The sequence below is a fragment of the Trachemys scripta genome, chromosome 1 (genome assembly GCF_013100865.1).
Source record: "Trachemys scripta elegans isolate TJP31775 chromosome 1, CAS_Tse_1.0, whole genome shotgun sequence".
In the NCBI taxonomy this organism is placed as follows: domain Eukaryota; kingdom Metazoa; phylum Chordata; order Testudines; family Emydidae; genus Trachemys; species Trachemys scripta.
In genome coordinates, this window is record NC_048298.1 from 63,237,793 (window position 1) to 63,262,917 (window position 25,125).

General features: G+C 40.6%; 2 protein-coding genes across 8 annotated transcripts; both read left to right on the top strand.

Moving 5' to 3' along the window:
- Nucleotides 1-2,170: 2,170 nt before the first annotated feature.
- Nucleotides 2,171-23,068, top strand: MDM2 (MDM2 proto-oncogene). 7 transcript variants are annotated; one of them, XM_034771064.1, is made up of 11 exons: nt 2,171-2,339; nt 2,931-3,015; nt 9,553-9,627; nt 10,079-10,212; nt 11,393-11,442; nt 12,862-12,929; nt 13,084-13,177; nt 15,856-16,010; nt 16,827-16,985; nt 18,388-18,465; nt 21,553-23,068. In XM_034771064.1, exons 1-11 carry the CDS (start codon nt 2,185-2,187, stop codon nt 22,120-22,122), a joined length of 1,623 nt encoding a protein of 540 aa, XP_034626955.1. In that variant the 5' UTR covers nt 2,171-2,184; the 3' UTR covers nt 22,123-23,068. The 7 variants fall into 7 exon arrangements, with proteins under 7 accessions (XP_034626955.1, XP_034626946.1, XP_034626964.1 ...); XM_034771055.1 differs by having other exon boundaries at nt 2,174-2,339; nt 15,853-16,010; XM_034771073.1 differs by having other exon boundaries at nt 2,177-2,372; nt 15,853-16,010.
- EIF3K (eukaryotic translation initiation factor 3 subunit K) lies at nt 4,514-8,877 on the top strand. Its single transcript, XM_034762732.1, has 2 exons — nt 4,514-4,555; nt 8,122-8,877. The coding sequence occupies exons 1-2, from the start codon at nt 4,514-4,516 to the stop codon at nt 8,761-8,763; spliced, it is 684 nt and encodes a 227-aa protein (XP_034618623.1). The 3' UTR covers nt 8,764-8,877.
- Nucleotides 23,069-25,125: the final 2,057 nt, after the last annotated feature.

Here is a 25,125-nt window from a genome sequence, read left to right on the forward strand (position 1 = left end):
CAAGTCAGAAAAATTCCCTTTCCCCCAGCCCACCTCTATGGCATTGCACAACTGGCAGCGTGCATGGCAGAAGCAAACAGCTATACAGGAAACACTGGATGGCCTAATATAGTATAGAGAATTTTATGTTCTTAATAAATAAAAAGGGGAAATAAAGATTTGCAGGGGGAAAACAGGATTACATAGACTTGCTATTATTGATGGGCCCTAATTTTTCTCCTCTGACTGCCCTTAACTCTTCACTTCTACACCCAATAAGTTTTTAATGAAATACTAGTATTTTTTATAGAGGGTTTTACTAAAAAAGTGGACTTTGTGAGACAAGAGGGAGAACATGAGCTGGAAAGAAAATGACTAGAAATATCTATCACTACATCCAACTTTTCCCTTTCCTGTGCCTCTGTTTTTCTCTTTACAGTTGAAACTACTAAACTTGATTCAAACAGTTATTCATGTAAGTGTGTTTTTCCTGACCTCAGGCTAGGCAGGGATTTTTTGTCAGATGACCACGGCTTCGATCCTGTGATATGTTCCTTATGGGTGTGTAGTCCTGCTGTCCGCAGAAATCCAGGCGTATGTTATATATGCATGGTTAAAACCTAATCTATAGAACAGTAACTGAGGATGATGGTGTGACGTTGCAGTCTATATGATTTTATAAAAATCTGATAGCGTGAATATAATGTAACTGGAATACGCTTCATGCAAAAGGTCTCTTGTAAGCTTATTGTCTACTGAGTGTGGTCATCCTGTTTGTATAAAGGTATCACTTTTGTATCTGAAACTAGAAATATGAAATAAAACTCTGAGGACCTATTGTAATTATGCAAAGTGTGGGCCATTAATGGGGTTTGGAATCTTAATGGCTCCCATCAACAGGGCAATTGACTGCATGGCTCTGTTTGCAGGCAAGCCTTCCTGTGAGTCAGGCTGGGAGGAATGAAGGCTTGGGGTCTTACAGTGACATGCAATCATGTCACATGAACTGGAATCCATCTTCTTTAACCTGGTGCTTTTGCAGTGAGGGGGGGTGGAAACCCAGAGGGACAAAGGGTTCCCGCCTTATGCAAAAGACATATAAAGGGGTGGAACAGAACAAAGGGGGAGAAAGGAGCCATCATGAAGAATCCCCTAGCTACCACCTGAGCTGGAACAAGAGCTGTACCAGGGGAAAGAATTGTGCCCAGGCCTGGAAGGTGTCCAGTCTGAGGAAAAAACTTACTGAAGCATCTCTGAAGGTGAGATTATCTGTATTCAGTTCGATTAGAATAGATTTGCACATTTTATTTTATGTTGCTTGGTGACTTTGTTGTCTGTTACTACTTGGAACTACTTAAAATCCTGCTTTCTGTATTTAATAAAATCATTTTCTACTTATTAATTGACCCAGAGTATATATATTAATACCTGGGGGGGGGGAAGGCAAACAGGTGTGCATATCTCTTTATCAGTGTTATAGAGGGCAAACAATTTATGAGTTTACCCTGTATAAGCTTTATACAGGGTAAAACGGATTTATTTGGGTTTAGATCCCATTGGGAGTTGGGCATCTGGGTGTTAAAGACAAGCACACTGCTGTTAGCTGCTTTTAGGTAAACCAGGTTTGGGGCAAGCAATTCAGACCCTGGGTCTGTGTTGGAGCAGACCGGAGTGTCTGGCTCAGCAAGACGGGGTGCTGGAGTAATCTTGGTACATCGGTTGGCAGCTCCCAAGGGGGTTTCTGTTATCCAACCCGTCACAGATGACTGGGCCAGGCCCCAGTTACAAACCAGTTCAACAAGTGGGTTCACGTGCTGTTCAGCGCTCCAGGCTCGGCACCACTGGAGTGGAGCAAACAGCCGCGCAGTTCGGGATCCTGCTCCTGGTTTGCTGGCCGGTGTGGACACCTGCCTTGGGGGGAGACACCTGCCCCTCTGCGTGGCCGGGGAATAGGGCAGTGGGGGCAATGCAGAGGGGTCGCTTTGGCCACGGGAGAAATGCAGCTCCCGGAGTGTGTGAAAAGGGCTGGGTCAGGCCGGGGCTCAGTCCTGCAGCTGCGGGAGGTGGTGGCGGGTCCCCTCAGTCTGAGCGGGCGGGCGGAGGCAGGGCCTTGGCGGGGCTGGGGACAAGCCCGGGCTAAGCAGCGGCCCCTCCCCCTTGGGAGCCTGCGCGCTACGCGCAGCGAGGCCCAGGCCAGAGACCCGGATGCAGCTCAGGCCGGGCAGGCTCTCGTGGCCGCGAGGGGGCGCCCGCCTGCCGGGTGCGCAACGAGGAAACCACCGGCCCGTGGGCGTTGTGCCGCGCAGCGTCGGGGAAATGGCGGCGCTCGGAGCGGGCCTGGCCGCAGCCGTTCGCGGGAGGTAGCGGCACCTCCCCCTCCCCGGCGGCTGGCGGTGCGTGGGCACGGGGCACTGGGCCTGGCGGGCGGAGGGAGGGGCGCGGGCGGGCGGGCGGGGTAGGCCGGGCGCTTCCCCTACTCCTGGTGGGCAGGCCCCGCAGAGCTGCGGAGGGAGGCCGCGCGGGGCCCGCCCGGGAAAGAGGAACAGGCGGCCGCGGGGCTGGGGCGAGGGGCCGGACCGAGGCGGCCGCCCCAGCCGTTGGGTGAGTCAGCAGCGGCGCGCGCGCGGCCTCCCCTTGTGACGCAGCAGCGTCACCCCCGGGTCATGCTCAGACATGCCAGGGCCGCGGCCAGCGGAGGAGCTAAGCCCCGACTTGCCTTCGTCTGGCGACGCTATTTAAAGGCGGCCCGACCCGGCCCCGCCGCTTCATGCCAGTGCAGCAGCTCAGCCGCGCGTGCGCCCGCCGGGAGCGCCCAGGTGAGGCCGGGACCCCCGGTCCCGCAGGGCACTGAGTGCTTCGCGTTACCCCGGCCCCGGCCCCGCTCCTCCGTGCGGAGTCCCCGCTTCGCCCGCTGCCGGGCAAGCGGCTAACGCCGCCCGTCTTCGTTTCAGGCAAATGTGCAACACCAAGATGTCAGCTGGGTCGGACGACTGCCCCGGCGCCTCTGCCATCCCCCCCGCCGATCAAGAGGCACTGGTGAGTAGCCTTGGCCCCGGCTCTCAGACACCGAGGTTTTCCTGCTGGCTGCGGGGCTTGCTTCCAGTGGACCTGCTGGTAGACAGACAGGTGTCGAGAATGTGGATGCTGGCTGCTCCTACATCAATGCTAGGAAACTTAGATGTTCGTATTGGATTAAAGCCAGGGAAGTGAAGTGGAGTCTCTTTAATCGCACAGTTGTGGAGTAAATCAGCTTTCACGGTTGGGAGTGAAGGATGGCACAGCTACCTAAACTTCGTGTTTCTGGGATTTTGTTGGTTTTAAATGTGTTCTTAAAGAAATGTTTTAACGGGTGTTTGTTTTTAATGCCGTTTGAGGCTTGAACAGATTACTAGATCCATTCAGAATGTAAAACCTATAAAATAGTATTTAAAATGGAAATCTTGACAATCATATTAGAGCATTGGGAAAGGTGTATGTTCTAGTATTACATGGTGTTTGTATTGTTTCAGAGGGAGTGTGAATTTAACTAATTCTATTTAACTGTATGGTGACAGGTTTCAGAGTGGTAGCCATGTTAGTCTGTATCAGCAAAAACAATGAGGAGTCCTTGTGGCACCAATTTATTTTGGCCAAATAAATTTGTTAGTCTCTAAGGTGCCACAAGGACTCCTCATTGTTTTCATTTAACTATAAGTTTTCAGGTATCAGGGGGTAGCCGTGTTAGACTGTATCTATAAAAACAACAAGGAGTCTGTGGCACCTTAAAGACTAACAGATTTATTTGGGCATAAGCTTTCGTGGGTAAAAACCTCACTTCTTCAGATGCATAGCATAAAATAAATCTGTTAGTCTTTAAGGTGCCACCAGACTCCTTGTTGTTTTTATAGGTTTTCAGTATGTGTCAATATCATCTTGTGCTGCATTAGAACTTAAAAGCAAGGGTAAGAGACATAGACCTTATGATGAAAAGCGCAGGGGTGTGGTGATTCTTTAAGTGTGTCATTCTTCTGTCTGAGTACTGTACCAGTACTGCAGCAATTGTGTTAGTCACTATCCTATGGTTTCTGTCACATCAGATGTGACTTAAGTTATTTAAAAAGTTATGGCATGCTATTGCAAGTGAATTTACTTTGTTAGAAAACTTTAGTAGAAAGGTAGGAAAACATGAAAAAAGCCAGATGTTCATGAAAGAATACCATGCAGGTTAGGATGGAAAAATACAGTGATTTATTTAAAATCAAAAATACCTTAAAAGTCAGAGGTTTTGTCATGGAAATCAAGACAGTGATTGTAAGGCCTTGATCTGCAATCAGATCTACAATGCCTGGGTGGACCCTTGTGTTAGTATAGAGTCCCATTGAAGTCAGCAGGGCTCCTTGTGGGCACAAGCTTCCTCCCACACCTATCCAGTTGCAGGATCACAGCTTAAATAATTGTCTACACTGGCAATTTACAGCACTGCAACTTTCTCGCTCAGGGGTGTGAAAAAACACCCCTCTGAGTGCAGCAAGTTTCAGCCTTGTAAAGCTCCGGAATGGACAGTGCACCACTGCTGGGAGCTATGCCCCTCCTGGAGGTGAGTGGGTTTTTTTTGTTTGTTTGTTTGTTTGTTTTTTAGAGCGACGGGAGAGCTCTCTCTCCGAGCGCTCTGCCGTGACTACACAAGCCACGTTAAAGTGTTTAGTGTTGCCCATGTAGACTGGTCCTAAGGTCTGTCTACTTATGATACATTCTCTCTGTCTCAATGAGATGTTAATTCCCTTTATGAATCCATTGTAAAAACATATGAATGGCCATACTGGGTCAGACCAATGGTCCACCTAGCCCAGAATCCTGTCTTCCGACAATGGCTGGTGCCAGATGCTTCAGAGGGAATGAATGATACAGGGCAATTTATTGAGCGATTCATCCATCCCCTATTGTCCAGTCCCAGCTTCCGGCAGTCAAAGTGTAGGGACACCCACAGCATGAGGTTGCATCCCTGATCATCTTGGCTACTAGCCATTAATGAACTTATGTAATACTTTTTTTAACCCACTTATACATTGGGCCTTCACAACATCCTCTGGCACCGAGTTCCACAGGTTGACTGTGCATTGTGTGAAGTATATCCTTGTTTGGTTTAAACCTGCTGCCTACTAATTTCATTGGGTGACCCCTAGTTCTATGTTATGTGAAGAGGTAAATAATACTTCCTTATTCATTTTCTCCACACCATTCATGATTTTATAGTCCTTTGTCATGTTCCCTTGAAGTCATCTCTTTTCTAAGATGAACAGTCTCAGTCTATTTAATCTCTCCTCATATGGAAGCTGTTTTATATCCCCTAATCATTTTTGTTGCCCCTCTGTATTTATTTTAATTCTAAGATATCCTTTTTTTTTTTTTTTGAAAGGGGACAACCAGAATTGCATGCAGTATTCAAGGTGTGGGCTTACCATGGATTTATCTAGAGGCATTATGATATTTAGTGTATTATTATTTACCCTTTTCCTAATGGTTCCTAACATACTGTTAGCTTTTTTGACTGCTGCTGCACATTGAGTGGATATTTTCAGAGAACTATCTGCAAATGACTCCATTATCTTTCTTGAATGGTAACAACTAAGTTAGACTCCATTTTGTATGTATGGTTGGAATTACTTTTTCCAGTGTGTTTTTATCAACATTGCATTTATCAGAAGCTAAATGAGAGTCAATAGTGTAACACTATTGCAAAAAAAAAAAAAAAAAGGGGGGGGGGCAAATATTCTTGGATGTATTAGCCAGGAGTGTTGTAAGCAAGACACAAGAATTAATTCTTCTCATCTACTCCGTGCTGATAAGCCTCAGCTGGAGTATTGTGTCCAGTTCTGGATGCCACATTTCAGGAGAGATGTAGACAAATTGGAGAAAGTCCAGAGAAGAGCAGCAAAAATGATTAAAGGTCTAAAAAACATGACCTCTGAGGGAAGATTGAAATACATGGGTTTGTTTAGTCTGGAGAAGAGGACATAACAGTTACAGGAAGGAGTGAGAAAAATTATTCTCCTTACCCTCTGAGGATAGAACAAGAAGCAATGGGCTTAAATTGCGGCGAGGGTGGTTTAGGTTGGACATTAGGAAAAACTTCCTGTCAGGGTAGTTAAGCACTGGAATAAAAATGTGTAAGGAGGTTGTGCAATCTCCATCATTGGAGATATTTAAGAGCAGGTTAGACAAACACCTGTCAGAAATGGTTTAGATAATAATTAGTCCTGCCATGAGTGCAGGGGACTAGACTAGAAGACCTCTCAAGGTTCCTTCGAGTCCTACAATTCTATGATTGGATTTCATCTGCCATTTTGTTGCCCAGTCACCCAGTTTTGTGAGATCCGTCTGTAACTCTTCACAGTCAGCTTTGGACTTTACAATCTTGAGTATTTTTATATTGTCTACAAACTTTGCTACTCACTGCTTACCCCTTTTCCTAGATCATTTATGAATATATTGAACAGCACTGGTCCCAGTACAGATCCTTCAGGAATCCTACTATTTACCTTTTTCCATTTTGAAAACTGTCCACTTATTTCTACCCTTTGTTTTCTATACTTTAATACTGATCTATGAGAGGACCTTCCCTCTTATCCCATGACTGCTTAGTTTGCCTAAGAGCCTTTTGGTGAGAGGCCTTCTGAAAGTCCAGGTATATCTATTGGATCACCTTTGTCCACATATTTCTTGATGCCTTCAAATAATTTTACTAGATTGGATTCTGCATGATTTCCCCTTACAAAAGCCATATTGACTATTCCCCAACATATCGTGTTCATATATAGCAGGGGTAGTCAATAGGCGGACCATGGGTCAAATCTGGCCTGCCAGACGCTTTTGAATGGACCCCAAAATCTTATTTACTTATAATTAATGTTACTGTACTTTATTTTATTATTTTCTCTGGAGTCTGGACTTTGCCTATACCTTGACCAAGATATTTGGATCTGGACCAAAAAAAAAAATGGACTAGCCTTGATCTATAGTAGTAAAGAACACAATTATGAGACACACAGTTTCAGCCAGTTTGCCTGGTACTGATGTTAGGCTTACCAGCCTGTAATTTCCAGCATTGTCTTGAGGCTTTTTTAAATCGGTATTATGTTAGTTACTTGCCAGATATCTAGTTTAAACAATCGGTTATATACCACGGTTGTTACTCAGCCGTTTCATGTTTGAATTCCTTTAGAACTCTTGGGTGAATACCAATCTGGTCCTGATAAATGTAAGCATAGTAAGTCATCAGTTTGTTCCAAAACCACCTTTACTGACACCTCAATCTGGGATGGTTCCTCAGATTTGTTACCTAAAAAGAATGGCTAAGGTATGGGAATCTCCCCCATATCCTCTGCAGTGAAGACCGATACAGTGGCCTTGACTTCATTGAGTGTGTCTTTAGCACCTCGATCTCTAGTGGTCCCACTGATTCTTTGGCAGACTTCCTGCTTCTGATGTGCTTTAAAAAAATTTGCTGTTAGTTTGTCTTTTACCAGTTGCTCTTCAAATTCTTTTTTGGCCTCCCTAATTATACTTTTACACTTGATTTGATGTAGTTTGTTCCTTTCTATTGTATATCCATCTGTTGCATTTCAGTGGTATGTTTGTATTGTTGGGTTGAGCAAGTATTTAGGTTGCTTAACACTTTCCATATAAAAAAATTCTTGTGGCCCTTTCGTTTTTAGAAGCTCTAACTGCTTCATAGTTCGTTTTTAGAAGCTCTAACTGCATCAAACCTTTGAAATATGGCAGAAGGAAAGTCCTTGGACCGAAGAGCTGTCCGTTTTGTCCCAGGACATTCAGCTCAGGTTTTGCTGAGAGATACGTTTTTGAAAAAAGCCATTTCCCTTCTCTCACCCGTTCTTCAGAAATATTTTGTCTCATTGCTGAAATAACTAAACACGAACATGTTAGGACCATGTTATGCATCCGAAGAAGTGGGCTGTAGTCCACGAAAGCTTATGCTCTAATAAATTTGTTAGTCTCTAAGGTGCCACAAGTACTCCTGTTCTTTTTGCGGATACAGACTAACACGGCTGCTACTCTGAAACGTGTTAGGACCAGGTTCATGCTGCTGCTGAACCAGCAACAACAGCATCACATTCTATATTGGGAACACTTAAGAACTTTTAGAGCTGCTGTAGTACAAGAAGATGTGGGGAGAGAGACTTGGGCTTATGCCCAAACCCAGCAAATAGCTCTAATGAGCGCTATGTGGAGACGCAGGCCAAGGAGAACGCTTACGACCTGGAGGCCAACCTGGTCGTGCTCAAGCTGTACCAGTTCAATCCTGCTTTCTTCCAAACCACCGTCACGGCTCAGATCCTGCTCAAAGCCCTGACCAACCTGCTGCACACGGACTTCACCCCCTGCAAGCGTATGACTGACCAGGCTCATCAAGAAGAGAGGCCGATCAGGCAGATCCTCTACCTGGGAGAGCTACTGGAGACCTGCCACTTCCAGGCCTTCTGGCAAGCCCTGGATGAGAACATGGAGCTTCTGGATGGGATCACGGGATTTGAAGACTCCATTAGGAAGTTCATCTGCCACGTGGTCGGGATCACGTACCAGCACATCAACCGGTGGCTGCTTGCTGAGGTGCTGGGTGACCTCTCGGACAACCAGCTGAAGGTCTGGATGAGCAAATATGGCTGGATAGAAAAGGAGTCGGGCAAGATCTTCATCTGCAACCAGGAGGAGAGTATCAAACCCAAGAACATAGTGGAGAAGATAGACTTTGATAGTGTCTCCAGCATCATGGCTTCCTCCCAGTGATGGGGCCACACCGCCCTCCTCGCTGCTCCATGTGAACTCGCTTGGGGGTTCTGTTGTTCAGTTCCCTTTTTAACGCCAGTGCAACCTTGGCCAATAAAAGCACGTCGTTGACCTGGGGGGAGGGGGAGAATAGCTCTAATGAGCCATCTAGTTAACTTTTGAGGGCACCATGGTAGGAGCTGCCACACCTCCTGGTGGTGTGAGAGAGCTAGGCTGGGTCCCCCCCTTGGGATAACAGCCTTCTACTTACCAGCTAATGTAGTAAGCCTTGTAGTTCAAGGGGGAGCAGTCTGGGTTACATTGCTGAAAGTTCAGGGTTCAAACCATGTGATGTATGATTTGGGGGAGGGAGGATTGTTATAGTTGCGTGTAATAGGATTTGTTTATCTTTTTTCTTAAAAAGAAAAACCAAGGAAATTATGTAAGCATGTAAACAAATCATATTTAGGTTGCAAAGGCTGTCGTTGCCTCTGGAGCCTTACTTTAGCCTCCATGTGCATATGTATTTTGTCACAGTCTTTAATTATGTGATGACACACAGATTTTCACCGGACCCCTGTTTCATTTGATGTGAACGGTAAATGCACCGTGGGGAATGACAAAATTAAGATTGCACAGGGAACCAAAAATCTGCCATGTCCTAACTTTGAGAAGCTTGACGTTTCAACATAAATAACACTCTTTTAACCTAGTGTTTGTGGGTGTAATACACAAGTAATCTATGGTTCTTGGGGAGGACATGCACTATAAAAATGAAATATGTTATTTGCTTCTTTTTTTTTCTTTCAGTTTAAGCCGAAGCCACTATTGTTGAAGTTGTTAAAATTTGCTGGTGCCCAGAAAGACACTTTTACAATGAAAGAGGTAAATTATCAGAACTTCTCATTAACAATGATGGATGGCAATAAATATAAGTTTTACTCTTACAAGTTTACCATACTTATTAATTACCCCATAATATGAAAAAAATAATGTGGCTTACTGGATAGGGCATCGGTGTGGAAGTTGGGAGATGGTTCTATTCCTGGCTCTGTCACAGTCTTGCTTTGTGACCTCGATCAAGTCACTTAACAGCTGTACCATAGTTTCTCTGTCTGTAAAATGGAGTACTGTATATAGCTTTGAGAACTACAGACAAAAACTGCTATGTAAAGTGGTATTTATTTATAACTCTTTTAATATTAATATGGAGTTGCAGCTGATAATTGAAAAGAGAATAGACTCTTTAGGGGTTTGAAATAGGTTATTTTATATTATTTTTATACTTTAAAGTTATAAATATATTTAATATAGCTATATTTGACTTGCATTGTAGGTAATATTCTATCTTGGCCAATATATTATGTCTAAACGATTATATGATGAAAAACAGCAGCATATTGTCCACTGTGCAGATGATCTTCTTGGAGATCTATTTGGAGTACCAAGCTTTTCGGTAAAAGAACACAGGTACATTTCATATTCTTTGTGAGAGAGATCAGTATGAAATGTATGTAACACACTGAACTTATGTGTTGGTTTGCAATTTGTTGCATGTTTTATTTGCATAAGTCTTGATAGATGGAATTGTCATAATTGTATGCCCCCAGATGTCCCTTTTTTTTTTTTTTTTTTTAAGAGGGAGGCATGATTCAGCCTGCCATTTATATCTATAACTTCCAGACCTCAGAAGGAACACAAACTTCTGAGGTTCAGTAACCTTAGAGCTTCTGTCTACTTTGAAGAGAGTTTCTCCCCTCTACCCCTTGAGGTAACAGCAACATAATTTAGACATTACACAAACACTTCAGACTGTCCTCTTCCCATTATTAACTCCTTATGCATTGGAGACCAAGTCCAGTAAAGGGGATTGCAGAGAAGAGGCATACGCTCTTTTGTTTTTCTCCAGGCAGCTACACAACTCATCAGTGCAGAGTGACAGCGGTTGAAGATTTCCCTCTGCAGCTGTCTAGACTTTCTTCTGAAATAGGTTATATTGCTGCAAAGCCAGTATGCATGACCTGGGTCTTGCCACTGCCCTAAAAGTTGAAGATTTTTTTCTCTGGATTAAACCCTGAAATAATGCTGTACAAGTTCCATTAAAAATGCTGTGAATCATGACTAGAGGTGGTCCAACTACTGGTTAAGTGAGAAATGGCTTTTTGACAAAATTGAAACTTTCAGAAGAAAATTCCTGATCTTGTTGAAGTTTTTCATTTTTTGAAAAAAATTCAAAATGGAATTTTTTCCGAAAGCATTTAAAGTTTCTTCCGTTTGTTTTGATGCGGGAAAACACTTTCACTTTTTATACTATTTTCCCTTTTTACAATGCGGTGATGAAAGAGGAATGGAAAGCTTAAAAAAGCAAAATCAAAGCGATGGTGGTGGTTTCCCCACCAAAATAAAATGAAAACATCCAAAAATGCTGTGAAAAGTTTTGAGCAAAACCGAAACATTTTCATTTCTTTTGAATTTTTCATAAAATGCACTTACCTCTTTTTCAGCCAGCTCTAATCATGACACTACAAAATAATCAATGTTTTCAGCTTGGTCTTTCTCTCTTCTAGTTTGGCTAAATTTACCACAGTAAATAGGAAGTTCTAATTTATAGTTTTTAATCTATGAAATGTCTATTTTGTCTCCCTTCAAGGAAGGTATACTCCATGATTTCCAGTAACTTGATAGCAGTCAGTCAACAAGGTAAGTTAGTGTTGAAAGGCCTTTTGGGGGGGGAGGGAGGGAGAAGTGGGCTTTATTAATGCAAAAGTCCTGAAAGCTGTATTAACTTACGTTGTAGGTGATATTCAGTTAACTTCAGTCATTGATAGATGATGTAATTATTGTCACTTTTTTGTAGCACTGTTGGAGGTGAATTGCATCTTTTACAAATAAACTGTTTAAGGTTATGGGTCTAGCACAGAAAATGGGCTTGAACTTGTCATAGTGAAGTCACTGGCAATTTTCGTTGGCTTCAGTGGAAACAGGATAAGGCATTATGTGCAGACTTTGATTCTGCTTTCTTTACATACTCAACTCACACTAAGAAATATATTTTAAAAACAAAATATTTCAAAATTGGTTCATCCTTAACTACCCTGTCTAATTTGAGTTAACATTTTTCTTGTAATAGTTGACACGATAAACAATAAAAGTAGCAGGAAAAAAATCTATATACTTTGTTATTATGAGTTTAATAAATCCATATATAATTTCATAAAATAGACTATGGTCTATTTCAATTTATTCACATCTGCAAGAGAAGGATTGATAATGCAGCTGTTGATGTAACTTAAATTTAAGAAATGAGTGAAATGAAAGTTAAATATGGGGGTGAATTTTTTTTAAAAAGGCTCTTAAATCTACATTTATACATTAATCTGCTTGATTTTCCAAAGTATGGAGCACCATTGGCTTCAGTGGGTGCAGTTGGGTACTCAATACTTGAATATCGGGCAAATCCCTAAATATGGACTTTGGGGCTTAACGTTAGGCTCCTATTTTTGAAAATCTTGGCCAGAACAGCAGAGTAGAAGGATAGAAGTAGAGAAGATCTCAAAGATAAAATCTGGTCAAATAAAAAGGGTATGTGCTTACTATACTTAACTTTGTTCTAAATGGATACCTTTTGTCGTGAAAATAACTAGTTGCATTGTGTAGTTCAGGGTCCATTCTGACAATGTAGTTAGAACAATTATTTCTGTGTCTTAGCAGGATATTAATGACTGTAAACGTCTCTTGCAGAGCTTGATGTCGTCTTTTGTAAACCAGTAGATCTTGTATGTGTCTTCTTGTAAATAGTTTAGTATCATCATGTTGATATCTAGTTAAAAATTGTTTTATTTATAAGAATATTTTCTCCCAATATTCTTTTTCATCTGTGAAAAATTCCAAAACAGTTGCATTTTTTCTTACAATTGTGTATATAATGTTATAAAGAAAACCTTGAACATTTCTTAAGAGTATGAAGTGAATTTGTAAATATAAAGTATACTCTGAATTAAGATTTAAAATGATACATACAAAGTATTTGCAGTATATTTTTACAACTTTCACTGCAGTCCCTTGAGTCTGCAGATATTTCCTTTCTGATGTATTGCATTATGTATTTTTCTTTTTCAGAGTCTATGGAAGCAAACGCATCTGAGAATGAGTCCGGGTGTCAACTTGAAAAAGGCAACGTTCTAAAGGTGATCTAACTACATGATACATTCTAACATATACATTCTTTCAAGTTTCACTTCATTTGCTTTACCATTGAGATTTGGATGCAGTTGAAAGATTAAAATTAATTTCATGCTATCCACATTAATACTATGCTTACTTAGTATTTTTGTTAAACAGGAATCCATGCAAGAGTTAGTTGACGAAAAACAGACATCCCCAAATTTGACTTCTAGACCAACTACCTCTTCTAGGAGGATGCTCAGTGAATCTGGTAGGTGCACATTTATAATGAAGGATTTTCAATATTTTATACCTTTCAAGAGCATGTACACCTAGACCAAACTTGTATATCACTGGCTCATGTTATCTTTTGTTGGGGAGTCCACATTTTCATGTTTTTTGCCATTGTGAAAGGTACCAGATTGACAGCCCTGGAGAATGAGCTTCTCTGCTTATCCATAGAATAGATACAATATGGGTAATGGCAATACAGACTTCCCCACTTGTGTGTATGTCTCCTAGCACTCCAGTTTTCAATCTTCTTTTCATTTGTGGACCCCTTAAAAATTTCGACTGCAGGTACGGATCCCTTGGGGAATATTTGACATAGTCTGCATACCCCTAGGGGTCCATGGTCCACAGATTGAAAACCACTGTCCTAGCACAGTGGGGCTCTGGTCCATGACTAAGGCTTCTAGGTGCTATGATTATATATGAAATAACCTCACCAGCATGGTACAGTCCTGATCGGCAAGGACTACCAGCAGGGTGATAGGGTAACTCAGTCTCCATGCCTGTTCAATTCTCTGCCTTTATACTGATGTCACCAACAAGGGTATCAGTGGTGTTTTCTTTGTGATGTGGACATCTTTTCACACACTGCACTGAGACGTTAAAACTGATGTCAGGTAACTCTTCAGACAGCCACCAGATTTTAACTTTTGGTTGCTGTTTGTAACCTACTTGTATTGGATTTAAGTCACTGACATGGGGTGAAAGGCTTTATTTTATCCAGTTATCTTGGTCCAGATCTTCAAAAGTATTTAGTCACCTAAATACCTGCGAAAATTTGGCCCTCTGATTCTTTTCTCTACCTCACCCCTCTACATGGCAACTTAATATTTATTGGTTAAAGCATTCTTAAAATCTGAGGTGTTGATTCTGATATTTAGTGGGTGTTTGAGGGCTTTTTTTGTTTTGTTTTGTTTTGTTTTTGTTTGAGTTGTGTAACTTTCAACCTCTTGGTGGTAACACTTCATAACTTTCAATTATATGTAATATGGTAATTTCCACATCAACCTGCATTTTATCACTACTTATCTGGTGATTCTTGAGAGATGTGATGAGTAACAATAACCTTTCACATAAAATTATAGCATGCAATATTTATTTTGTTCAGCTGCTTGATCTATGTAAGGTATTTCTGATATGCTTATCTTTGTAGTATTTAGGCAGCAGTCATCCTACCCTATCGTAAAATTTTACTGCATTTATAAGCCATTCACACTATATTAAAATAACTCTTTAATGTTGTAACTCAAACTGGTGAAAGGATGAAAATTCACAGTTAAGGATTATAACTTGTAATACTTACACACAACCCAGAGTAATCAGGTGTTCTGTTGTGCTTGCTTATTGCAAGCTTAATCATTAACTCTGTTTTTGCATCCATTTGTCAGTTTATTACAGCCTTAAAATTCTTCTAATATAGTGTTTTTATGTACACTGTTTTTTTAATTTGTAGGAAATCTTCCCCTTAAACCATTATGCTCGTTACATTGGGATTGTAGCGGCTCCTTTGGAGCCGCTACTATTTCACTGTAAATGTTTAGAAACCGTGTGTTGGCATGTTATCGGTACCTTATGGAGAGATGACAACTTAATGAGGACAACGATGGACAGGAGCAACGGTTGGGCCTGGGGGCATCTAAGTTTGAAGGTTGGGGCTCTCAGGGCGAAAAAAGAAAAGAGAGAGGGACTGAGCCAAAAAGCATCAAGGGAAAGTAAGAGGAGTCACAAAGTATGTACAAGTGTTTTGTTCTTTTTTTTTTTTTTTTTCTTTTAAAACTAAAGATGCCAGGCTTAGAGGCCCTTTCAAACGTTTTTACAGTGCAAAGAGAGGATTGGGCAATAGAGCGAGTTTGTGAAAGGCACCTGTAGGCGGCAGCAGGCTCTGTTGAATGGTCATTGAACCAGTTTGCCAATCCTGGTAGGGAATTTCACTCCACTGCATTTATTACACACTGACTTGGCAGCTGCTTAAGTCTATGTCAAATTCTTTTTTATAATGCCTTTTCTTAAGGTCAGTGGAGTTGAATTTTGATACATTTATACCCAAAATACTGTCTCCCTACTCCCGCCTCCTTCATGCTACAAGAGTCCAAAACGTCAGAAACATCCAAAAAGTAGTGTTTTTGAGTTCTTCAGCTTAAAACAGTGTTTCCACAGTTGACATCTTGAACATCACGTTTTAGTTTTGAAGGAATTTTTAGTGTGGACTTTTATACACCCGCAAATTGGGGTTATAATAGAAATCCTGATACCAATAAATATACTGTTGCATGTAAAGCTAAAATGAAATCCTTGATTTCCAGAGGTGGCCAGGAGTTCGGTCTTATGATTCCTTAGTCATAGTATCTATTGCCTGGGGAAATTACCATTTATACATCTTAATGATGGGCCGGTCAGTGAAAAACAGCCTCAGAAATGTCAGTTTTTTGCCCATTTTACACCATTTTCTTTTAGGAATATGGGAAGAATGTGTTTCATTGTCTTTTTAAAATAGGTCAGGTGCCTTTATTTAATTTTCCATTGAAAAACACTGAATAATTTTAATATTGAAGTTCTGAATAAGTAAAATCCAGTTTAAACATCTACTAAAATGCATGTAACATTGTGCACTTCATAGATTCCTTTGGATTAATAAGCTTTTTCTCTCTGACACAGAAGAAAGTTCTTCAGATGAACAACCTAGTGAAAGAAGAAAACGGCATAAGTCAGACAGCATTTCGCTCACATTTGATGAAAGCCTTTCTTGGTGTGTTGTAAGTGGGCTATGCTGCGAAGGAAGCAACAGCAGCGACTCAATAGACTCTGCAAGTCCTGTAAGCAAGATGTATTTTTAATTATGTTGAGTTCTCAAATTTCCTAAACATGCATCTTGGTTCTCATATTAATATTTGAAACAAATAATGCTTCTAGTGATGTCAGAGAACCCGAGTGTTGTATTTTATGTGGCTTGGATCATAAAACTTAAGAATGGAATTTTCTTAAATCTTCATTATGAATATTCAGAAAAGGAAGCAAAACAAATGAATTCTTAGCCCTTGGTACAGTAAAAAAGAAAAGTGGTGCCTCTGAATTATGCATGAATATCTGTATTCCCAGTGAGAGTGTGTTTCATGATTAGAGTAAGTTATTTACACTTCTCAGTTTCCCATCTGTAAAATGTGGGTTAATATTACACACCTTTGTTAAAGCATTTTGAGATTTGATAAAAGATGCTGTAAGTCTTATAAAATTTCAGTACACAAGTGAAATACTTATTATTAAATTCACACAATATATCATCTGCTTTTCTGTATATTTTAAATGGTAGCAAATGTAAATTCAAACTTCACTTGTGTTGTATTTCAACATACTAGTTTTGGAGACAGTTGCAATGTTCTTTGCATTCATTTAAAAATAATTTTCAAAGGTTTTATAAATCCAATAATATATTTCTAAATTGTGCAGCTGCAGCAGAAATCCCAACATCTTGAGTGGTATGAGATATTTGGCTGAGACATGACTTATCTCTGGCTGGCAGCCAATTAAACAGTTTCTCTTTACTGTGATGTTTAAATACACATGTAGCAGTATGAGTCATAAGAATGTATTAATGAAGTTAAATATATTCCCCCCCCCCCCTTTATATTCAGGATCTTCATGCCAGTTCATTAAGCGAAAACTCTGATGATTGGTTTGACCAGAGTTCTGTTTCAGACCAGTTCAGTGTTGAGTTTGAAGTTGAGTCCATTTATTCAGAAGATTATAGCCATAATGAAGAAGGACAAGAGCTCACAGATGAAGATGATGAGGCATGTATATTCCCCATCCTTTCTCCCCCCCCCCCGCCCCCAATCTGAAATGTTATAGCAGAAGCATTTTGTTGGAATCCAATATGAAACATTTCCATAGTCTTCTTTCATGACTGTATGTGCTGTATGGCAAATATGTACTGCCATTCTTTATACTGAGTTTTCTTTGTACAAATTTAGTCATGTTCTGCAAGAAGCTCTCCCTGTAGGCAGAGCTCCATTGGGGTCATTTATAGGGTCTGAAGGGACCATTACAATAATTTAATCTGACTTCCTTCATAACATAGGCCATAGAATTTCATCCAGTAAAATTCACTGGCTAGCTGTTGAAGTCACTGGGGTTCAGTGCAGGGTCAGGAGTCCACTTATGCATGTTTTTTTGAAGGATAAAGGCCTTAGCTTGGAATATGTATATGAACTTGTAACTTTACTGGAAGAAAACCTCATAATTTTTGAAAGGCAAAACGTATTAAATAGGATATTTATCTGCATGAAGTGAAAAATGAATAGAAGTATTTTTAGAATACATTTTTAAAAACTATTTAAGATCTTATATCGGGGGTTGCCAAACTTACTGACCCTCAGAGTCGTATACGACAATCTTCAGTGCCAAGGCACACCTGCTGGGGCTCGGAGCTTCAGTCCTGTGGAAGGTGCCTGCTGGGGCTTTGGGTTTCAGCCCCACTCCCACTGAACCCTGAGCCCTGGTAGGCATGCCCAGGAGTGCTGAAACCCAAAAACTCCACCTCGCCCGTGCTGGGCAGAAGCCACTATCTCACCACCCTGCTGCAAGGCAGAGGTCCCAAGCTCCCCTACTCAAATTTGGTAGGTAGAGTGTGGGTGGCTCCGGGAGCCACGCTTTAACAGTAACAGAGCTGCATGCATCTCGTGAGCCACAGTTTGGCCACTGCTGTCTTATATCATCAGCCTTAAAAATTACAAATACTGAGCTCTATGGTGCAGAGTATTGGAATTAGTGTCTTTCATTTACTGTGTTGACTAGTGAAATATTTGTATTGCTAAAGCTTTTGTTCACAATTGACATTATCCATTTGAGGGAGGCCCACTGTTGTCTGTCTATATTGTAAATCTTCCAAGAGGCTGTTCCCAAATGAGAACAAAAGTTTCTAGAGCTGGTAATTAATTACAGTGATGTCTGTACCCGTAAGTGGTAGTGCTCCCTCTTAATTCCGTATTCCAAGAAAATGCGTGTAGTATATCGCCACATCATCTAGAACTTTAGCTAGTACTATTTTCTATCTGGTAAAAAGTTTTTTAAAAAGTATTTAAAAAAGTATTCTGTCAAGTGTGCTTTACTACTTGTTCAGGGATGTTTTTTAGTAAAACATTTAAAATTAAAAACCAAGTAAAAGGAAGTTTAAAATATATTTTCTTCCATCAGGTATATCAGGTGACGATATATCAGACTGAAGAGAGTGATGCTGATTCATTCGATGAAGATCCTGAAATTTCACTAGCTGTGAGTAAATACTTGGTTCATAAAAAATCACAAGTCTTGTGAAATGAAAGACCAGGACTGGGAACATATATGAATTCAGAGGGCAATTGTAAAAGTAAAATCTGACTTTTTCTTGCATTAAAAGGAAAATGATAGTTTGATTTATAGGTTGGTAACTGAAAGACCTCGATCTTTCTCTGTGCCGTTTTAAAGTTGTTGACACAGGAATTTCAAATTTTACTTGCTTGCTCAGAGAAAGGGGCACACAGTTTAGAGCCTAGACCTAACTTTTTGTTTAAAACACAAAGGAAGGATTTTGAAAAAAGCTTTTTAATATTTTTGGAAACCAAAATATTTTTGGAAACCAAAGCATTGTTTTTGGCTACAAAAAAAACAAAAACAAAATAAAACTGGCCACTTTAATTTCAGTGTCCAATCTGAGTGAAATAAAGAAAATAGCAAAAAATTGTGTATTGAAAATTCACTAAGGATAAAGGGACTGTTTTTAAATTGTCTAGAAGATTGAAAAGATCAGTTTCTCTATTTTTTTGTGTAAAGTTTTTTAAATTTCAGCACATTGGCTTGTCAGAATGTCTGTCTGAATTCAGAATTTGGCATGTCTTGAAAACTAAATACTAAAACATGGAACAATTTCTTTAAATTGCCATTCTGAACACAGAGGTGCATAGGAGAATTAGTCATCCAGAAGATGTCATTGGCTGAACTGCCTTAATCATGCTTGTACTGTGGAGCCAGCTGTAATGATACCTCTGGGAATATAAGGAGTTTTGTGTTTGTGGTTTTTTTTAAATGTCAAACAGAATATTTTTAAAGTTACTTTGTCTAGATTTAAATAGGCAATATACCTTTATTATTGCTCTTCATTCACAGTTCATGTCTGAGTAGAACAAAGGCTTCCAAAACAAGCGTTTTAATTATGGTGTTGCCAGTTGCAGCTCCATAGTTAGGGTTAAGTTTTGCACTCCCCAGAATTACAACACTCTGAGATAGGAATTTATATAAATGTGTTAAATACCTTTAGGCATGAAAATGACTTTTAAAATATGTCTTTGAAGGAATTGAGCATTTAGTGTTAGTCAGACTGAGGTTTTTGGGGAAGGATCTTGAATAATGCACACATTTCAGACCTTTCATATAGTTTAAACTCATTGAAATCTTGAGCGTAGAATACACGTGAAAACTTTTTTAGGATTAATGATTTTTTCACAGTATTCATAATTGGAAGTTTTTCCTTCAGCAGAGATTGGAGAATGTTAGACTTCAGAGGATTTCAGAAAAAAGTGCTCTTTTAAAATAGTTGCCACCTTCAGTTGTTTTCAGTAGTACTGAAGCTACAAGCTTCCCTCAGTTTGTGATTTTTGAGAAGAGCTAATTGTTCACAGTACAACCAAATATTATTCTCTGCCTTGTGACCTCATAGGGCTACCTGCTAAAGGCAGCTTGGCATCTCCTTGGGAACAGTGGGAGGCTACAGCCATCTATAAAGATGATATTGTCCTATGATTTCATTTACATTAAGAACAATGGGTAACGTCAGCCATTTTGAAACAGGGCAATTCTTTGTGAGTTTCTTTGTATGCACCAGCCTCTACTTGCAGGTGTAAACTTTCAGTTAAGACAAATAATGGCAGAAAATGATCATTAATCCTAAACATTTCCTAATACCATTGGGAGTTGGTAGGAAAATCAAGTTAATCTGACCTGGGACAACAAACACAAAAATGGCTTAATCACAGACAGGTTAGATGGGGGAGAGGGAATGAGGGGGAAATGGCAGCGATAGTTCTCAAGTTCTGTACACTGAATAAACTCCGCCACATGATATGGCACTCTCAGTAGATTGTGCAGATACTCAGAATAGGTTCACACATCCTCCTGGATCTCAGGCTCCATTCAGTGAGGCACATATGCTCCACTGGCTTTTTGGAGGAACCCAGATGCTCCGCTGGGGTCTGCTAGGCTTTTCCTTGACGGGAGACAGAAAACAATGGGATACTGTCCCAGGGCCACTCACTGGTGGTACCAGAATAAGCTGTCACTCACAGTAGATTACAGATCTTCACAGTATGATTTTCCTTCTCCTTTTGTATATGCTTTGAATAATGAGTTAACAGTGTTGACGTTTAAAGTATTATAATTGGGTGATAGTGGGCACGCACTAAGATAAATGAATCAGGTCACATACCTCTTGGAGTTGTTTCAAGTTCTGCAAATGGAGACCAACATCATTGCATCAGTTACACTCTGTTCATATTTTCAAGGCTCAGTAACCTAACAGCTAGAGACTTTTATTTAAAGAAACATAGGTTCTGGGATTATGAAGCAGCGTAAGAGAGGTTCCAGTATGATGTACTGTTGTGTACAATCTGAAATGGAATCTTGATCTGTAAATGAGTTTAGTATATGGTGTTATTACAAGGCAGATAAAAGCTAATTGAGTGCCCTAAATGTGCATTTCTATACCTTAACATGTTTTGGATTTCTTTTATGTTTAACCTTAACTCAGAATATCCTGGGTTTATAATGCTTGGTTTTAGGATAATTACAGCATCCCTGTAATATATTTTTCCTAAATTACTGATAAGTACTTGCAACCATAATTTCACTTTAACATAGTTTTATTTTTCTGAAAATACATAAGCAGATAGTCTGTGCAATGTGTAAATTTACATTAGAGAGGTAGAAGACCAGTTGCTAAAACACATCATAGAATAGATTTGAGTCTAGCTCTAATGATAGTGCTGAATGTATAAATTTTTGGTACGCTGCCTGTGTAACACATTTTCCTTGGCATTGTTATTTACTTGTTCAGTTTTGAGAGAGATTTTTACACCCAAATTTTTAATTGCGAGGAGAAAAAAAAAATCATGTGCATCACTACAAGATTGAGAAATTGTGGTGTAATTGATTTTAACTTTCCTCTTCCTAAAGCTCTTTCCATCTTAAAATGTGATGATTGACCAATTTTGTTTACAAATATAGAGTAAATACTTGAGTAACATAAAGAAACTATAATCACCTTTAATTTTTTTCTATAATAGTAGGAATGCCAAATAGCTTAACTGTTTAACTTTTAATTCACTAAAGGATTATTGGAAGTGCACTAAATGCAATGAAATGAACCCTCCCCTTCCGCGGCATTGTCCCAGATGCTGGGCTCTTCGTGAGGACTGGCTTCCTGATGAAAAGAATGACAAATCTGAAAAGCGAAAATTGGAAAGTTCTACACAGCTAGAGCATGAAGAGGGTTTTGATGTTCCTGACTGTAAGAAAGTGAAAATGAATGAAGATAAAGAACTAAGTGTTGAAGAAAGTGAGGATACAACAGCAGAAACTTCTGAATCCCAGGAAAGTAAGGAATACTCTCAGCCATCTACATCTAGCAGTATCTTTTGTAGCAGCCAAGAGGATTGCCAAGAACCTGAGAAAAAAGAGACAGAAGACAAAGAGGAAAGTATGGAATGCAGTCTACCCCTTTCCAGCATAGAGCCCTGTGTCATATGTCAGAGCCGACCTAAAAATGGCTGTATAGTTCATGGCAAGACAGGACATCTTATGTCGTGTTTTACTTGTGCGAGGAAACTGAAAAAGCGGAATAAACCCTGTCCAGTCTGTAGACAGCCAATTCAGATGATTGTGCTAACTTATTTTAGTTAGAAGGAACTTCAGCATAACTGTGCAACATAGCTTCAACAGACCTTCTATACAGACTTTCTTACAAACTTCCATAGACTTGAACAATTAAGAGAGTAAGAAACTATTTTTGTATGTTTAACTAAAGACATAATATTTTGCGTGATTTTTCTTTCTTTTGAATTTAATGAAAAGTTGATCTTAAAAAAAAATTGCACTGAAATTGATAGTTTTCTTCATTAGGCATTTGGGGGGATTTTAAAATACCCAAATTCCTGAAATTTATTTCCATGTTAGGGGATCTGTCACAACAAGACTTGCACATCACAAGCAGGTCAGTAATGACACTTGTACAACTGTATAGAATATTCATTTTAAAATAGTGAATTTAATGCTTTTGAGAAATGAGTGATCTCAAGTTTCATTATTGTGAAAATCAGTTTTCTTTTGCTCAGTAAGAATTAATAGAATTTATAATTTCAACCTTCCCATCTTTCTACAAATTCCAGTATCTGTTTCTTAGTCAAGTCATTGGGGAAAATCAGAACTTCTTAAGAAATCCCTAGGAAAATTCCTATTTTGAAAAATAAAATTTTGACTTGGTCATTGCTGAGAATTGAATTTATCTATCAAAGTAGGTAAATTGGGGGAAATATTTCTGAGACTACTTCAGATCACCAGAAGATGTGAAAGCAGCACAGTGATATTTTGCATAAGGGTCTTTTTTTAAGTTCAGTAGGTTTTTTTTAATTGAATCAGTGATTCTTTGTTTTATAAGGTTTTTCTGAATATTGAAGAGTTGTGAGGTGGTAGATTGGCCAGTTATATATTGAAATCAGACATTTAATATAAAATGTTGATCAAAATTTTTTGAAAAAAAAAAAAAGAAAGAAAAGAAAAATCTGTAAAATTAAATATCCTTCAAACTAGTGTGTCTAGTTCCTTGGTAACTCTTTTCAGTAATGAATTTTAAAAAAATCCTCTCAATACTTGCCCGTTCCTCCTCTCCCCCCCCCCCCCCAAATTTACTGTCCTGTGAAATTTCTCTGTACTTTGCATGTTGCTGAATATTTTTTGTGTGGTGAATTCCAAGAATGCAGTGAAAGTGTGCATTTACATAGAATTTTCTTAAAAAATGCTGTTAGGTTACTCAGTTGTACTGGTACTTTGAGGATAAAAATGTAAGGTTCTGGATAATTTTGATGAGAATATTGTGCAAAAATGTGGCTTTCTTCTCTTGCCTAATGAGGTCCTCTTGCAGTGTGTAATATTGAAAAGAGAGGTGCAGATTTTGGGGCTTTCTGATTTCAAGGGCAGCATTTCAAAGTAATTTAGGCCTTGGCTACACTTGCAGATGTACAGCGCTGTGAGTTAAACTTGACTTTGTACAGCTGAGTAGGGAAAGCGCTGCAGTCTGTCCACACTGACAGCTGCCCAGCGCACTGTCGTGGCCACATTTGCAGCATTTGCTGCGCCATTGGCAGCTATCCCACAGAGCACCTCTTCCCATTCTGGTGCTGTGGGAAGGGGGCGTGGGTGTGGGGCATTCTGGGTCCTGTCTCAACGCCCCGTGATGCATCGCTTCGCATCCCAGAAATCCCTTTGTTTCCGTCCACCTTTGGCGCCATCTTTCAACGGTTTCTGTGCAGTGCGATCTGTTGTCTGCAGGAAATGGAGCCCGAACTGCTGAGGCATATGCTGACTTATCTCGCCAGCACGTCACGTTTGGCTGTCGAACTATTATTTCGAAGTGAGAGTGAGGAGTCCGACGATGCTATCGAGCCGCGTAACACGTACGACATGAAATTGCTTGTGGCATTCACGGACATGCTCAGCACCGTGGAACGCTGCTTTTGGGCTCGGGAAACAAGCACCGAGTGGTGGGATCACATCGTCATGGAAGTCTGGGATGACGAGCAGTGGCTGCAGAACTTTTGGATGAGAAAAGCCATTTTCATGGGACTGTGTGAGGAGCTCGCCCCTACCCTGCAGCGCAAGGACACGAGATTGAGAGCTGCCCTGCCAGTGGAGAAGCGGGTGGTTATTGCAATCTGGAAGCTGGCAACTCCAGACAGCTACCAGTCGGTCGCAAACCAGTTTGGAGTGGGAAAGTCGACCGTTGGAATCATGTTGATGCAAGTTTGCAAGGCCATTAATCGCATCCTACTCAGAAGAACCGTGACTCTGGGTAACGTGCAGGAAATAGTGGATGGCTTTGCACAAATGGAGTTCCCTAACTGTGGAGGGGCGATAGATGGGACGCACATTCCTATTCTGGCACCACCCCACCTAGGATCCGAGTACGTTAATCGGAAGGGGTATTTCTCTATGGTTCTCCAGGCGCTTGTGGATCACCATGGGCGTTTCATTGACATTAACACAGGCTGGCCCGGAAAGGTGCATGACGCACGCATCTTTCGGAACACTTGGCTGTTCAGGAAGATGCAGGCCGGGACTTTTTTCCCCGAGCGGAAGATCACGGTAGAGGAAGTTGAAATGCCCATTGTGATCCTTGGAGTTCCCGCTTACCCGTTAATGCTGTGGCTCATGAAACCCTACACAGGGAGCCTTGACAGCAGCAAGGAACAGTTCAACTACAGGCTGAGCCGGTGCTGAATGACTGTGGAGTGTGCCTTTGGCTGTTTAAAGGGCCGCTGGCGATTTCTGTATGGGAAGCTGGACTTGGCCAAAAACAACATCCCCGCGGTTATATCCGTGTGCTGTGCCCTCCATCATAATTGTGAAGGGAAGGGTGAAAACTTCACTCAGGCATGGACCTCCGAGGTTGAACACGTGGAGGCTGAATTTGCACAGCCAGAGAGCAGGGCTATTACAGGGGCCCAGCCCAGGGCTGCAAGGATTAGGGATGCCTTGAAGGAGCAATTTGAGGCTGAAAACCAGCAGTGATATCTGGTGCCCTGCACGGGAGTGAAGTGCAGTAGTTCCAATCTTTAGGAATCAGTGTTTGCTACGCAGACAAGCAGACTTGCAGTGCCTGTTTATTTACTGGGCTAAGGAGTCTTTTAC